At 38.2% G+C, this 17,284-nt stretch overlaps 1 protein-coding gene and 1 long non-coding RNA gene across 6 annotated transcripts in view; one reads left to right on the top strand and one right to left on the bottom strand.

Annotated features, from left to right (window-relative positions):
- Positions 1-2,559, top strand: part of LOC149046583 (uncharacterized) — a 2,687-nt gene extending 128 nt beyond the window's left edge. The window contains exon 2 of the long non-coding RNA XR_016185729.1: positions 1,995-2,559. This is a non-coding gene — a long non-coding RNA (uncharacterized LOC149046583). The remainder of the gene's footprint in view (positions 1-1,994) is intronic.
- Positions 1-16,153, bottom strand: part of LOC113677760 (tRNA:m(4)X modification enzyme TRM13 homolog) — a 23,694-nt gene extending 7,541 nt beyond the window's left edge. For 3 of the 5 annotated variants that reach the window (XR_016185728.1, XR_016185727.1, XM_089203352.1), the window contains exons 1-13: positions 15,995-16,153; positions 14,026-14,069; positions 12,817-12,883; positions 12,217-12,279; positions 11,006-11,075; positions 10,490-10,596; positions 10,072-10,150; positions 9,561-9,652; positions 9,004-9,082; positions 7,556-7,630; positions 6,803-6,899; positions 6,204-6,442; positions 5,067-5,181 (exon numbers count right to left, since the gene is read on the bottom strand). Coding sequence is in view for 3 of the 5 variants with exons in the window: in XM_089203352.1 (XP_089059478.1) it covers positions 5,067-5,181; positions 6,204-6,442; positions 6,803-6,899; positions 7,556-7,630; positions 9,004-9,082; positions 9,561-9,652; positions 10,072-10,150; positions 10,490-10,596; positions 11,006-11,075; positions 12,217-12,279; positions 12,817-12,883; positions 14,026-14,069; positions 15,995-16,129 (1,262 nt within the window). In the remaining 2 variants the exon portion in view is untranslated. Of the gene's footprint in view, positions 1-3,286; positions 4,292-5,066; positions 5,182-6,203; positions 6,443-6,802; positions 6,900-7,555; positions 7,631-9,003; positions 9,083-9,560; positions 9,653-10,071; positions 10,151-10,489; positions 10,597-11,005; positions 11,076-12,216; positions 12,280-12,816; positions 12,884-14,025; positions 14,070-15,994 lie in introns of those variants that run through there. The other 2 variants (XM_027194596.2, XM_027194597.2) reach the window with 2 other exon arrangements.
- Between the last annotated feature and the right edge of the window lie 1,131 nt (positions 16,154-17,284).

Raw genomic sequence — 17,284 nt, forward strand, 5'->3', positions numbered from 1 at the left:
TATTTGTAACAAGTTTGTGTTTACCAGTTTCAGACAATTTAGATATTTAGTCTTTGACACAATGATTTCTACGCGGAGAATAAAAGTTTCGCTGTTTATGAATAATTAGCCGGATAAAAGAAAACCTGATTGTGTATTCTAATGTATTTCTTGAACTTCCACAATAAATGAAATTGGCAAACAAGGGGGCGCATCTTTTAGACATTTCGAGATTGGATTCCTGATGAAGGTTCTCATGGATACTTTTAGAAACTACGTCGAGTTATAAATGTTGGTTTGCTTGGTAAGAATACATTGATAATGGAAACAAAAACCACTAGGGAAGGCAACGATTGATAGTTCAGACGAAAAAGGAAAAAAAAAGTCGTGTTTAGATCATTATTTCTTTGTTCAACAAATTAAATAAACTCAAGTAAATTTAGTAAATTCTGACGAAGTAAGGCCAAATTTTAAAACTATGAACAACAGACGTCCAGGATTTATACCACTCGTGAAGCAGAGTGAAACGAAAAAGTACATGACTGCAGGTTACTGGTTATTATCGTTCTAAAAACAAAAAAAACTTTGAGAGTCATCATGAATGCCCTATGTTTGTAGATTATAGAAGGAGCATGGCTCAACATAACTTTTCTCAACCTTAAATCATGCACATCTACCTTCCTGATTTAATTAATAAAAATATAACCTAGTCTGGCCTTAATCATTACACCATGCGTCGCCAAAATAAGATATTTTAAGGCGGAAAGTACAATTTCCCTCTGGAAAATAGAAATGCAAATGCAAATGTCTGTAATGCAAAGCTCTGTACCACACTTGTGGTAACATGTACCAGTGACTCAAAACTGAAAGAGGCTATGTCGACAATAGAGTTTCAAACTGACGTTTGATATGCACTGAGCTTTTGCGACAAAGTAAAGCTTTAATAAATTCACACACCCCATGCACTCTAGATCGCTTGTTCTGCTTGGGACCACCCATGAAAAGAAAAAAAAAATTATTAATGTACACAACTCTGTACAACTTGACCTTTTCAGGTTGAATCTCCCACACTCGGAGTTTCCTCGAGTGGTTTTGTGCGTCAGCAAAGAATTTAGTTAACACTTCACTGCCTCTGCTGTGGACCAGACAGCAAATATGCACAACTGTTACGCTTCCCGGTTACCTTGAACTTCAAATACTTTTTTACGACTCGTGAAAAGTATTCAATGACTACTTCCTTCACGCTGTTACTGCAAACGTAAAACATTTTCAACTGCGCACAGCTCTTAGGCTTCCCAATGAGCTTAAAACCTGGAAAAAAAAACCCCTCACACTGCCTCAAAAGGTTGCAACTCGTGCAACTCTTCAAATTCCAGTTCGACTGAGTAATAATTCTTTTCGCTTTAGACTCTGCACTAAATTCAGTTCAAATAAAACTCAACAAACATTCGAAGCATTATTCAATATGTTTAATTCACTGCAGATAGTCTCTCCGATGGTAGGCTGTTTTCAGAGACATTCATATAAAATCGCATCTTTCTTTTATGCACCGGCTGTCACTGGCTGTAATGGGGTTAAACACAGTGATGAATTTTGTCGATGAAAGTGACTTCCGAAAAAAAAGGGAAAAAGAAATCTTGACAGAGGATTCAAAGAGGGTACTTCCGGAGAAACACACCCTCGTTTCGGTCTACAACCGAAAACAATCTTGAAGGTATCAAAACTTCCCAGCAAACGCTTACAATTGTCCCTCTCTGTCCCTCATTTTCTCCTGGCATATTTATCCTAACATCGATATGCATATTTTCCTTCCTGTTCTCCAAATATTTCTTATGGTACCAACAAGAATAACTTATTAAGCAATCATGAGATTCTATAGCAAGCGGTCATATCCTTTATCGGTCGACCTTAAAGTTTATTTCAGCCGCCATACTGTAAAGAGAAACATTTGTCACTCATTCGTAGAAGTCGAAGGGTTAATACTCATTTTCACTAACCATTCATTTATTTAACAGCCCACTACAAAAGAACAAAGTACAACGCAATGAAGAGCTCTCTCCTTCTAGTAATTGTATTGTCAATCATCATTTTAACAACCTTGACCGAAGTTGCTAACGCACAGTGCGGAGGTCTCAGTTCAGGGAAAAGAATAAAAAGATGCCATCGAGTGAACAAAAAGAACAAATCAAAAGTCCGACGACACACAGAGAACACCAGAGTGGGACGCGATACATCAGAGGCAGCTTGGTTACCCAGTCTGGACGCAAACTTTTAACATCGAATTAAGTCTAAACGAGACGTATAAATTGTTCCATAACTTAAGAGTTGTGATGTTGATGTCTCTAATCATATTAAAGCTATCATAACGTTACTAATAACCCCTGTATAATCTGTTTTGCTTTCGTAAGAGCTGATGCCTCTGACTCTCCTGAATTTTTAAATGTCTCTGAGACAATTCTGTGTTGAACTCAGCAACCTAATCTGTTGTAAATTGTTGGGAAGAGATTTAAGTATGATGGACGGTATACTTGAGAGAGTGTGACTTTGATTACAAAATAAACAGTATCATGTCGCAGCGAATACGCCTACAATAATTTTAGCAGCATCATTGTTCTGAAATGGCAGGATTTCCCACAAATTTCCTCACTAGCCAGGCCTTACTCCAAAGAACAAAATTCTGAGGTTAAAAAAAATTCTTAAAGGGATTTTCCAAACCATTACCGAAAGCTGGGTTTCAGAATTTCCCCATAAACTTAATAAAGGAGATTGTCACCATACGCCCACTGTGTCAAACATCAGTCAATCCATCAACGACACGTGTGAAAATCGTTCAACTAAAAGCAGGAAAAGTTAGTTTTAGAATGCTCTCAACGTGGCCAGGCGGGGCTTAGATTATCGCGATCGAACCACTTAATTGCATGTTGATAGATATTTCAGTCACGAGTCATTAGGGCACTAACGTGTTTTAAAATTTTCCACGTGGTGCGTTTGTTTTGTTTTGTTTTTTTTTGTTTTTTTTAAAAAGACGAATCAAGAGCTTGGGAGACGCAGAGACGAGAGGATGGACAGGCGAAAAAAAAAGATGGTCATCTTTTGATCAGACAGCATATCATTCTCTCCGTAATCGGGCCTAAATCAGAAACTTGGTTTGGTTTTTCCACCGCAAGAAAATGCACAATAGGCACTACTTGGCAGTTTTTAATTGGCGTAAAGCAATGTGGTGGACATAGCCTGTGACCGAGGTTGAGTTTTGGCATCGAGTGTATTCAAGCTTGAAGTGCTGGGCCGCGCATAAACGATAAGCAAGTTTGTTATAGTTTACACTTATCTTTCGAGTAAACTTTGAAAACATTTATTTTAAGCACAAACCTAAAGTGTGAATCTCTTCAATTGTTGACGTACTGATGATAAACAACAACCGTGGGAACAGTTTATTGGCTGATTGATTTAATTTGATTAATTAATTCAATTAATTAATTCAATTATATTTTGAAGACATAGGCGATGGGAGCAAATTACTTTAGCGGACGAAAAAAACATACGATTTGAATCGCAGCGTTAAAATTTGATGAATTTTGCAACCGGAAATATGATAAAAAATATGATAAAAGATTCTATTTAGTACTGGTTTTATAGAATAACCGACTTATTCCTTTTCTGTTGACTTTGCAGCGGTACTTACGTCAGTGCCCGCATTTCATCTCGCGATTTTAATATTTTCAATTTGTCATGGCATCAACTTGTTCAAAAGTCTTCATCTCCATATTTATCCATGTTAATTAAACAATAAGAAGCACTCAACAGCGATTTTGCTAAAAACCGCAAGGCCTTTAATTTGTTCCCTCTACACCGCAAATCCGGCCAGAATATAGGCTCCGTGTAACCTCTTGTTAGGAAAAAAGTGAGACTGCAGACAAAAGATGAACACTGAAAGGTATCAACGAACGGACGGGAGTAAGGACAGACTATCAGATAGACAAACAGTTATGCGGGAAGAATGAAAGAAAAAACCTCAAAAGATCATTATTCTCTGGGTTTTTCCCTTCGCTCAGGTGATTCTTGAAAGGGAGTGAAATCCAACTACATCACAATTTGGAAATGTCTTCATTATACACTCTGTCTTTGCGAGGAATGCTACGTGTTTGGTGTCGCTATAAGAACAGCGTTTTCCAAAGAAACGCTGGAATCGACATAGAACGCCAGTCTAGCATTAAATTCACATGACTCCAGATACCACAGACGCCCAGCATCTACGAGTCGTTTACAATGCCGCCCTATTTCTTCTCTCTCAGATATTGTGTAATTTGACCATCTGAAAGAGAAAAACGTTGATTTAGAGTTTGGTTTGACCTCTTTCAGCCTAGATTGGCGTCCTGACGATCGTTGTTGTAAAAGGAAAGGAAACTGAACGAAGCCAAATGTTTTGGCACCCGTAAAAATTAAGATCAATTATATATCATCAGGAAACAGCGATGGTGCCCTGAGAAAATCACTTTTTGCAAATTAATCGCTAAGACATTCGCCGACTCTGTTAAGCCACCAGTAAGCACGAAACTTATGTGTACAGCACTTTAAGCGAAGAAGCTTCTCGTCGTTAAGCTCGGAAACTTAACAACTAATGTTTAGTGTTTCCATATAAAGAGAGCTTTTTTTTCTTATATGAAGGAGTCGCCCGATAGGTTAAAACGTTAAGGCTGCACTGGAGTCAAGTGGCTCATAGTCATTTAGCTGGAGCTCATTCCAGTTTCTGTAGCACATGGCGACCAGGTGAATAGCTACTTCCGTGAAGGAAACTTTATAATTAATTACAACAAATACAGAGAGCCGGTGTATATGCAACACCACACCACGAAATAAACTAATACCCTCGATAATTTCACTTTTAACAATGCAGAAAGCGCTTTGTTAGAGCAAGTGCATCTTTAAATAATCGCGCCTGGTAAACCCATGCCGAACGTGTGATTACCGATTTTATCGAGCTTTGGACTCCAACCTGCGACTTCAACGTTCAGAAATTCCGTTGCCGGTGGGAAAAGAATTTCAAGTAAGCTAAAACTGTACTGGAAAAGGGAATAGATATTTGGTACCTGTCTTCGTCATAAACCTCTTTTCTTTCTTCATCATTCTCTGAATTAATTTCTTGCGGAGTAATGTCTCCTATTGAGATGTCATGGCTGTCATCTCCCTTTTGGTCTTCATTCTCTTTGGAACGAGACGAAAAAAAATGTGGAAATAACAAATGCTATCAACACAGGGAAAAAACACCTTCTGTCTCCGTGTATAGCTCGATATATACCTTATATAATACCGTTCTCTTCTTTTCGATGTGTAATGTAAGTTACGGATCCTCATTTCTAGCCATTACGGATATCCTGGGATCCACAACTCACAGTACAATACAAGAAGACAAACTTCACGAAGTTATCAAAATATTTATCATATATCTCCTGACTGTGTGAAACGAATACTAATTCGGAAAATACGAGTTATTGCTTGACCCTTTCGCCACTGAGAGTGACTAGCGTCTAATTTCTCCCTACAATATCACCTCTGAATCAAACATGAAAGTAATGAGAATAGAGGAGATGATCACCAACTAAAGCAGCTGTTGATTGTTACACAAATTCTCCTTATCAGCCTCTTAGGAAACGTATGGAGAAAAGTATGGAGATTATGCCTTTGGGGGGGTATGGAGAACAGTATGGAGAATATGCCTTCGGGGGGGGGGTATGGAGAACAGTATGGAGAATATGCCTTCTGGGGGGGTATGGAGAATATGCCTTCTGGGGGGGGTATGGAGAACAGTATGAAGAATATGCCTTCTAGGGGGGGTATGGAGAACAGTATGGAGAATATGCCTTCTGGGGGGGGTATGGAGAACAGTATGGAGAATATGCCTTCTGGGGGGGTATGAAGAATATGCCTTCGGGGGGGGGTATGGAGAACAGTATGAAGAATATGCCTTCTAGGGGGGGTATGGAGAACAGTATGGAGAATAGCCTTCTCGGGGGGGGTTAAGGGGTTAAACTGCAAACGGAACTTTTTACTTGAAGGGAATTAGTAAATTCTACGGCTTCCTTAATTTTCGGGATTTGCTATTTTAGTGAGTATTTATTTTTGCACATTCCGTATAATTCGTAAAATTTTCATATCACATGGAAAAAGATATGGCAACTTCTAGCAGTTTAGTGCCAAGACAACAAGAACAGCCGGCCAATCCTCACCTGTGCTGTCAACAGTCCGCTCAGTAACTCCCCTTCGACGTTCCCTTAACCTTATTCCGCATGTTGCCCAGCTACTAAGGCAGCATAGCAGATGAAAATCTTCTGCAGTAAAGCCAAGATTCTGAAGGAACGGTCTGCCAACATACTGAGGCCAGGAACAACAATGGTGACAACACAGGGCCAATATCACTCCCTTCACTGGCCGTTCGTTGGGGTCAAGTTTTATCCTCTTGTCTTCTCTACAAGTTAAGACAGGAAGAATCCTTTCAGTTATTATTTATGATTTGAAGTGACCATCGCGGTAAGTTTCAGTGCTGAAACGAACAAATAAGAAATCAAGATTTCTTTCCCTGAGATATCACCTGACGTCACTTTAGAAACTTAGAGTGCGATGTCGCTGAAAATGTAACCACACAGCATTCAACGACATACAGTTCGAAATTTTCATCCCACTTTCCCTCAGCTATAAAATAATACGGTTCAGCGAAAAAAAAGACCTTAAAAAACTAAAATCATAAGGACTGTACGGAGCCTAAGGTTTCAACAAATAGACTGTTTTTTGGTGGCCAAAAAAAATGATATAAATACACCACACTAACCTCCGTGTCTCATATGCGTCGTTTTTTGTACTGTTGTCATGATCTGATTGCTTCTGGGTATTACCTAATGTTTCTATTAAGCAACGGAGAGTCAAGTCTGCCAAGAAAAATATCACAGTACATCACATTATTCGTTTGTCTACTGTCGCTGAATAATTCTGGCGTCGCCTACAATCCTGGAGCAACCAATTTTAGATACTTGGTAGCACGTAGCGCTAAACAATTCAAAAATCAGAGAAATCTCAAAGACTTATCAGAATGAATGTAACATCACCAGTAGCCAATAATAACTCATAAAGAAGACAAGAAACTATCCAAAATGCGGAAAACGCGATTTTGATTGGTTGAGAGGGTGGCGCGTGGTTTCTGGACCAATAACAAAGCGGAGCGGTTTGGGTAATCTCAGAAAGTGTTTGCTGGATAATGGATGGATATTACAAGGAGAAGTTACATGCTCATCACTTCTGGGAGTTAAAGGGTAAACAGACGGAGGTAAAAGGTCTTTTAAGCGGCGATCGACCGCCGGTAACCGGCTTTATTGGAATCCTACAGATGAAACATACTTCTCCACCCTAGAGGCAAAATTATATAGCCTAACATACGGTGGTTGTCAAGTTTGTTTCGAAGAGTCAATCAGAACACAGAACTTCTAGAAAGATCGATTACGATAAAATACACCCTTTTCATACAAACTCAAATTGACAAAATGCATAGTCCTTAACAGGATTAACGTTACGTTTCTACAAATCGTACCTGTAGCAGCCCCACAAAGGTGTTTGCTGACAGCAACAACTTTCTGCTTACTATTTTGAATACATGGCACCTTACCTGAAACAAAAGGAAAAAGAAAAATGTAGATGAGAAATTCTTCTGCCTGCATTCCTAGACAAAACTTCTCGAAGATAAACATGAGATGCAGTGTAATAAAATTTTCAAAAGTGCACCACAATGCTCAATATTTCCACTAGAGATTAACTAGCGGAATAAACTACTACTTGGCCGCCAAATATACTTCAAGGACAACAACAGCAAGTATTCCGATGCCAGTGAATATTGAAATGGATTGGCTTGATACGGTTTACACGTGAAAAACATGACACGCGGCCCCTGACTAAACGTCTCGTTTTCCTCTCGTGATTAGCCCTCGGCTTCTTCGACCAGCTTGAAAATGAAGGCTTATTTCGCGCCTTTTCTGACACACTGATTTAAACACGTTCGAAACCATCGCACTAATACTACAACTTAACCGAGTGCCGGTTAAAAGCTAACAGAATAATATTCACGTAATGATCCATTGAAATAGCCCAGATAAATACTGCATATTTTAAACCAAACTTAATGATAGAGCGCATTTCGATTGAGCGACGAAGAACCAAAGCCAAAGTAATCACAATAGCCAATCGTAGCAAAGGTAACCCAAACATCACGGCCAATGACGAAGGGCTAACGCTCGAAACGTCGACTTTGAAACTCTTTACAGAGGCCAATTTACATTATCAAGTTGATACAACCAAATTAACTTGTTAAGAACAAGGAAACTGACTTACGCCTGGGAAAACGCGAGTGACCAAGTCATCTGACTAAAGCGCGGGAAAACGCGGGAAAACGCGAGTGACCAAGTCAACTGACTAAAGCGCGGGAAAACGCGAGTGACCAAGTCAACGGACCAAAGCGCGGGAAAACGCGAGTGACCAAGTCAACGGACCAAAGCGCGGGAAAACGCGAGTGACCAAGTCAACTGACTAAATCGCGGGAAAACGCGAGTGACCAGACAGACTTAACCCTTTAAACCCTAACACCAGTATGCAAATTCTCCATACTGTTCTCTGTACAATTCCTGAGGCGCTGACAAGGAGAATTAGTTGAACAATCGAGAGAATCTTTAGTTAGTGACCACCTCTTTTATTAGCTTGACCTTAATGTGTGATTCAGGGGTGATATTGTGAGGAGAAATTGGATACTAGTCACCCTTAGGGGTCAAAAGGTTAGGCGCGGGAAGACGCGAGTGACCAAGTCAACTGACTTAAGCGCGGGAAAACGCGCCAAGCGACCAAGTCGTAATTGGTTTTAGTGAAGTCTGATTGGTTGCGACAGTGGCGCAAGTTTTCGGATCAAATCACCCAGCGAAGTTACGAAAAACCAATGCAATCCCGAATAATACTTTCGACACTAGATTGAAAATTTCACTATATCATTCTTACTTAAATCAAGGTGTTTGATGTCCAAGTTTAATCGCTTAAAAGACGGTCCCTGATCCTCTCCTCTGTGATAGCGATCATACTGGTGATAAAACAACAAAATTAGATGTCAGTCCCGTACAGTTTTTGCAAGACGAACTTATTTTCATGGGAAATTTCGGGAACTTATTTTCTCGGGAAATTCAAGTGGAACGTAGGATATTCCGCGTCAGAAAAGATCTACAAACGTTCTAACACAAATTCTCCAACGGATTGGCAACGCTACTCGTCATCTATTCCGTGAAAGACAGACAGTCAAGTGAGAAACATGATAGCGTGTGGCTATCAACAGAAACAAACAGAAAAAAATGAGCCTGTCTTGTTAAATTTTGATTGACTGGAGGATTCAATCCAGGGATTTTAACAACTGTTTCCATAAACGGCTGCCGATGGTGTAGTAGTAATTCAAATCCCGTCGAAGCCTAACTTTTTTCAGGCTTCTTTTCTGCAATTGATTAAATTGCAGCTGACCTACGACCATCATTTCTTTGCTTGATTTTCATCTGCAGGTGATTACATACCTTATATCTGTTACTTGCTCTGTCAATGAGTAGATAGTCTACATCCTTTGCACCATTACCCACAGCAAGCTGAAGCCAATGAGACAACTTTCCTACAATGTTGAATCACCAAAACTAATAAATCTTAGATTACGAGCAATCCACGTCCACTGCATATACAAAACAGTAAGATAATACAGCACAGAAAGTTGATTTTAGCTCATTGATTCCAACATTTTCAGGTGCAAATTCTGCGCGATTTGCTGGCAATTGAATAGCAAAGGATACATGTATTCGGAATTTGAGTAGCCAATCAGAGCGCGCCCTCAATGTTATCTACTGCATTAGTATATACTAATCTGTTCTATTCTTTTCACTTACAGAGGTCTCACGGTCAATTTGACTCACAGAACCACTTCTAAGCTCAGTTTGAAACTACGGTACACAACTCACTCACTCACAGGCCTGGGAAAAGTAACAAATGAATATAACTTCTCTTTCTGCCTCTTCTTCTAAACAAACATAAACTTACCTCTGCCAGCTCCGAATTCCAAGAATATTGTACTGGGTTCTAAAAGATGTAGCTTGTCCATATGACCAATAAGAGAAGCCTGACCAGAAATAAAAATTTTAGAAAAATCATTTCGATTAGAGAAGATTGAAGACGTGTCATACAAATTTAACTTGTTTGATGTTCATTTTTATTTTCAATTTGTTCATTTACTTTTGGGGGGGGGGGAGGGGGGTACCATAACTATTCATTTTCTTTGGCAACTAAAAAGAAAACTCTAAAAACATTTTCTACTATTGTGCTACAGTTCTCTTATTTTTGAAAGCTTGTAAAATGACCTAAAAGGTTTTTAAATTGTAGGTGGTAAGGTAGTTGGGAAGATATTCATAGATTACAAAGACAATCAGATACAGGATTCAGTACAAAAGAATTTGAGTACCTGTTGTTTTAAATGTTTTAAAACAGCAGGATTATCCACCATTTCTGTAACTTCTTCTTGAAAAACATTATGAAATAGGACTTCCTCTGGGATTTTAGGAACATGAGCTGAATATCAAAAAAGTAACACTCAAAATTACCCTTTATTTCAGATAAAACATAGAGAGCTCTTAGGAAATTGGTAGGATTTAAGGATTTGTTGAAAAGCATAGCTTGAAAGCAACAATTATCAGAGCCCAGAAAAGTGTGCTAGAAAAAACCTTTATAAATCTAACTCAGGAGGATATAGGCTTAAGCAACATTAACAAGCCACAAATTCAAGACCTGCCAACTGATGTTTAGTTATTGTTTAAATCCTTGTCATTGAAGACCACCAAAAACATGTAATTAGTTCTGTAGATTCTAAAAGCTTAGCTGTAATTACCATGAATATTTAGAGTAAAATAAGTTTGAATCTACAGCATTCAATGCATGCAAATAGAAACAAACTTACGTCTAGTTGTTTTATGCACAATACCTTTATAACATTCATTAACTTTGTTGATTAACCATGAAACTTTCTCCTGAGAAACAGAACTCAATGAAGCCTAGAATAGAATAAAATTCCAGACAAAACAAATTTTCAATAATACTTCCACCCACAACTAACCTAGTTTTTACAACCCTTGTCAATTTATTAGTTGCGAGACTTCTGTTGATAAATCTCAAAAATTCTTGTTTCACTCAATTTCTTCTTTAACTTAATGCATGACCCTTAACCTTCCCTCCGTATAAATATTTTGAAGGAACACTATAATTCACAAACTTAACATTTCGCAAATTTCCTAAAGCAGCTTTACTTTCCCTTTTATTGCCCTGAGTACCTCTTTTGATGAAAAAAAAACCCATAAACCCTAACAAGCTGTTGTTTTGTAGTTGGAAACAACTAGTATCAGCCACCTAGGATTGTCCAGAGAATTATTGCTCTCTGGAAGCCACTGAGATCTAAACTAAAGGATGAGGGCAGCTTTTGGCAGACAGGCAGTAATATTGACCCTCTAGTATTATTACATTTGGCAAATTCACCATAGTCAAGAAGAAGTTAGTAAAACAATGCGTAGTCTTGACGTTTGGAAAATAAAGATGATGGGCTGGTTACTCAAACAAGGTCAACCCAAACCGTGGTTTTATCCAAAAAATGGCCCTCGGGTATTCTCTAGAAAAGGATTGATTTAATAAAGTAAATGTCCTTCCACTGTTAGGATTCAGCCTTCTCAACACTGTTCACAAAAATAAATGTTCAGATAAAAGGTAGTTTACAACATAGTTTTGATAAACAAAAGCTAAACTTTGTTTAAATGACTTGCCCTTTTGAATGTGTCTCAAAATCTCAGCATGGAAGACCACATCAGTTGTAAAATACACTGTACAACAGCAGCACAAGTAAGAGGTTGTCTGAGGAAGCAATTACCCTCCATAAAAACACCTAGATTGAGACCTAGTTGCATTCATTCTTCTAAAACATATCCTGAATTCAAATTTTAGGAAAATATGAGTCTAACCCTTATGGGAAAATGACAATATGCCTTTTTACTAAGTTCTGGCCAAAACAAAATGGTACCAAGTTTTGAGAGTCATTTCCTATTCCAATATCTGTTTGCTGTAGATACATTAGTATATGTGATTTGACACAATAAGGATGTTGTGGTCTTACAAGTGTCTGTAAAATCTGAATTGTAAAGAACGTACCCTTTCTGCTGTAGAGAATTCGTAGTTTGGTATACCAGAGTTGATGTTAGCACTGTAGTAGACCTACAAAAAAACACAAAACAAAATCAAAGAGCTGGTACATGTACAGTGTAAAATTACTCAAAATTCCCTTCACCCAGTCAGTCACTCTAAGGGGGTCAAAGGGTTAGCCCTTTACACCAAAACAACACTATCAATTCTCCACACTGTTCTCTCTTCATATCCTATGATAATGAAAAGGAGAATTTTATTGTCAATCAGGAGCCTCTTAAATTTATGATCATCCCTGTTATTCTCATGACCTTTACCCTTGATTCAAAGGTGGTACTCTAAAGACAAATCAGAAGCCAGTGGCTCTCAGGGGTTAAAAGGTCAACCAAAACAGGGAGATATAAAAAAGATCAACACTAATTTTAAAAAATCTATTTCAAACCCCCCCCCCCCTCTTCCCATCATTGCTTGTGTTCCACTGAACATCTCTACATGTTGTGTGAGCCTCTTTCTCAAAACCTTCTAAACCTGTAGGGAAATAAGTACAGTATGTAGGTACATCATAAAAATATGCATATTTTCTGTTAATCCATAATTTTTCTTACTTACAACTTGAGTTTTTTTTGTTTGATTGCATTTCTTGAGGTGACTTCCAAGCTGGTCTTCAAATACTGTGCTATGAATTAGAACAACCAATATTAAAATTTGTAATGTAAATGTAGCAGCAAAGAAATTACAGAGATATTCTTCAGCATTTTAACAGCCTCACTATTTATCAACAGATGAAGTTTAAATAAATTTTTATCATTATAATTTGTCATAATTTATACATATTTACAGGTGATTCATAGCTTCCAAACAAGCCCTTGGGTTTGTGTTTAGCCTTAACCCTCCTTACCAGGCACAGTGGAAAAAGTTATTGAAACCCTTGTAGATAACAGTTTAATTTCTCTCAAAGTACATTTCTTGACTTTGGCAATAAATGAGTGCCAGTGAACTGTCAGGAAAACCTGAAAAAACACGGAGCCATAACTTGCAGTGATCAAGCATCCATCTACAAGATTGCCCAGACTTCAATCCACTTCATGTGTTTTGTCTAGACCATGGTCAGCCTTAGTGGGATGAGCTGGTAAGCTCATAAACTAACTTGAATGTTTTCCTCTTCCCTTTGGTATAGAACAAAAAGTTTTTGTAGTGTATTGTGTTTCATATTATTAAAGGGTTAACTCCCAGATCAAATTTATAACTCTCCTTATTGTCTGTCATACAATACTTATAATGTTAGTTCAGAGGATTTAGTATTGGATCAACTAGTTATTCCCAAATTGATAGTTTTCTTTACTCTCATCACTTATCTGCTTGATATTGTATTGATATTGCAAGGTGAAGTCCAATTTGATTTATAATCATAAGAGTAATTGACAAAATCAGATGACCACAAAGGAGGAGTTTGATCTGTTGATCACAAGTATGATTACAGACAGAATTGGACAAGGTCGTATTACCAATTAATCAAAACTATGACAAGATTTGAGATAGAAACTAGACATTGGTTATAAGTTTTCATTAAAAAAAATAACAGTTAACTCAGCAAAATTCAAGACAACAGCACACATGACGCATTCTGTTCACTAACACAGGCAAGTCTGTCCCTTCAACTGTCCTATTATACTATGCATGATGCATACACTGTCCTATTGGTTCTCAAATTGGGCTGGTGATAACCAATATGTGAGAGAATTTTGTTGTAGCTTTGATTAGAGCATTGAGAGGAATCACTTGACTAATGAATAATCTACAGTTATCTATCATTCTTACTGTTTCCTATCCAGAGGACAAGTGATCCTTTTTCGTCCTGCACCCTGTTGTGGGAGAGACCAAATAAAAAGGACTTTGTCATCTTATTCCAAAGACTTGAATCACATAGAGAAAAAGCTCTATGAAAATGATCCAGGAGTCAGAGGGTTATAACATGTTATTGCAGGCTGTGGGAGATGCAGATAACAGCTGGACTGTGGATTGGTAGCAGGTAATTTAGTGTTAACAACTGGGTTGAAAATGTAAATTAGCCACCGTAAAGGGTAAAAAGGTGACGTTTCGAGCGTTAGCCCTTCGTCAGAGCGATTGTGGATTGGTGAGTCCGATATCAAGCGCTGGCAGGTTTATAGTGTCATATTTTGTCCTATTTTAGATGGCCTACTCTCATAACACACTCTTCACCCTGGAGTATGCTGGTATAAGTGTCAGGTATAGTACCACTTGTGTATATGTTAACCGCGCAGACGAATTTCATATGCTCAGACACAGGGTAGTCAGACATGTATATAAATTATGATTTTTTGCACACTTTGATGAGGATCAGAAGGAAATATACTTAATTTAAGATTGTGAATGATGATTTATTTTATTCATTGCAATCAGCACTCGCTTCAGTGTTTACACACTAGAATGTCAACAGTTTCATTTTGCATTGCTCATGATGATCCGTCTGATTGCAGAGCACATCATATCACAACGAGGAAAGGTCAAGTTAAAGTAAATCACAACGTCAAAGACCAACATTCATCTGAAAACTGAAAACATAGAGCTTCTCTTGCTAAAACTGAAAACATTCTTGCGTCGCCTTATCAAGCCAACCAACAAGGACAAACTTGCCGCAGGCATCCGTAGGTTCTGGGACTCTGTGACTGCTGCTAAGTGCTACAAATATATTAGCCACCTCTGAAAAGTTATTCCTGCTATACTCCAACACAAAGGAAGAGCCTTGTGCTACTAACAGCTTCCTTAATGAACAAATGGCTCCTTTAGGAGCCACCAATTTTACAAAACAAGAAACAAATCCAGCTTCCCATAAAAATTTGTATACAAGTCACAACAAGACATAGTCATGACAGGTAACCATACCGACCGAAACACAACACCATTGAAATAGGCAAGTAAAACTTAGTTTTTGTATAAATGGCCAGATGAACAAACCAGTTTTCAAGAACAGCATGTTCACCGATGACAAAAGCTATGAAATAAGCATTCGCATGTGGGTTTGCATTCAGAACATGACAACTGGTTACAAACAGGCACCTTAGCTTTCTACCGAATTACAATACACTGAGAATAAATTTATTTTGATCAAATTCCCATGCAGTTTTGATGCATATTTTTTTAATACGTAGTGAGAAATAGCTATATTGATGAAAGAATTCCTTCGGAAAATGAAAAGTTATTTATTTATTCCGATTACAAAGTCGCATTGGTAACAGCATATCAGGAAGATCGGTTCGAACCGTGATTAAAATAAACAAGTTTGCTTGTCTTGCTAGTCATGTAGTATTTTAGTGCTGTTACACTGTAGCGTATTCTTTAAAACGATAAACTGCCAACAACAGACAAACAAAAGGACTACCTCATACGCACTAATGAGGTAGATGTATCAATCTTATGCGTGCACATGCGATTTTTTGACGCGCACGATTTTTTTATTCGCAGTTACATGCGATTTTTGGCACGTTTCATTCGCGTCTTTTGGTTAACGTAAACGCGAGTGGTACTGCAAAGTCAACCAATTTCTGGGATGCTAGTTGCAATAATCTGTAAGAATCTCACGCAGCCCCATACTTTATCATGTATACAGTTCTTGCATAAAGAAAACAAATGGCATGGGGACAGTGCGGAAATCTTACCTGATCAACTAGCATCCCTTTCGGAACTATTAGAAATAACTTCTGATTTAGGACAAGCTTAGGCAGCCATCGCATCTTCAAACATTTAAACTTGATCAATTAAGGCTTACTTTAGATTCTTCATCAAAAATCCTATGCTCTCCGCAATATTTGCTTCCCCCTGAAACTGTCATTCGGCAAAAACGGTGTTTTCGTTTCAAAAAGAAGGCACAAGTTATACGCTCCCTTTGCACGTCTTCCGCCATCTTGGGTATTTATTGATTCATGCACTGAACTATCCAACCGCTGGCCACACAACTGTGTGACCACTTTGCGCGCGCTTTTCGATTAGCTCAACATCGCCCCTCCTGGCGAAAACTAAGCTTATAATCAGAAAAATCCCAGACGATAAACTAGCTTACTCGCGGTTTCACGTGGCCGGGGAATTCCAGACCCTTAGACCCTCATTCTGGGTTTGCCATAGCTTCACTCACTAAAGTCGTCTCTGAAAAGTTATGGCCAAAGAATCGCCAGCCGAAGTGAAACAAGCGGTTTATCTGAAAAGATGCCAAGCGAAAAAAAAGGAGTGATGTTTTATTGTTTTATCTAGTATAAACATCTGGTACTCACCGTAAAACCAGATGTCAATTTTACCAACCCACGGGGTACTCTGTAACTGACTGTGCGAAGATTTTCGATTTACCTAAAGGGGTACATCATTCAATCCAGAGAGGTACATATATATTTTTAAATATGGTATTTAATGACACCTATTTCATGGCATAAAAAAGGATAAGGAACACGGAATATATTACGTCGCACCTAGTAAAACTAATTAAATTTTTTGATTTTTCGAAGTTTGAAAAATTTGCAAAAATACTGGAAAATACTGCCGAAAATTCGCCACGCAAAAATTAACAGCCTGATGCTTGAAAGGAAGCGTTGCTCACTTGTCTCGGGGAGGTCTTTCTATATCCTCCTAGGCACCCCAAAGTCTGGTAGAAATCATGTTTGACAATCATACTGGCAAAATAACACGGAAGAACAGATAAAAGTTACCTTAAGACAAGTAAGGAAGTGTGCTCTCTTGCCTCGAATACAATTTTTATGAACTCTGACCCACGCTGAAGTCTGGTAAGAAAAAACAACAACAACAATCACATTTCTGTTGTTAAAATAGGAAATCTACAAATTTTTTTCAGCAGGATAAGGAACAAAATTTTTAGCAGAATATTTCTCATGCTATTGAATAGCACAAGTAGCGAGTTCTTAAGTAAAACCGCATTCCATGCAACTTGGCTCCATTCCTTAGGATTATGTTGATCAGAAGAAAGAGTAGACTGATGTAAGACGTCTTTTGATTCTAGCGACTGTTATCTAAACTTCACTGGGAGGGGACTCTCGTTTAAAGCTGAAGTAGA

This window comes from Pocillopora damicornis, chromosome 4 (genome assembly GCF_964200805.1).
Source record: "Pocillopora damicornis chromosome 4, jaPocDami1.2, whole genome shotgun sequence".
In the NCBI taxonomy this organism is placed as follows: domain Eukaryota; kingdom Metazoa; phylum Cnidaria; class Anthozoa; order Scleractinia; family Pocilloporidae; genus Pocillopora; species Pocillopora damicornis.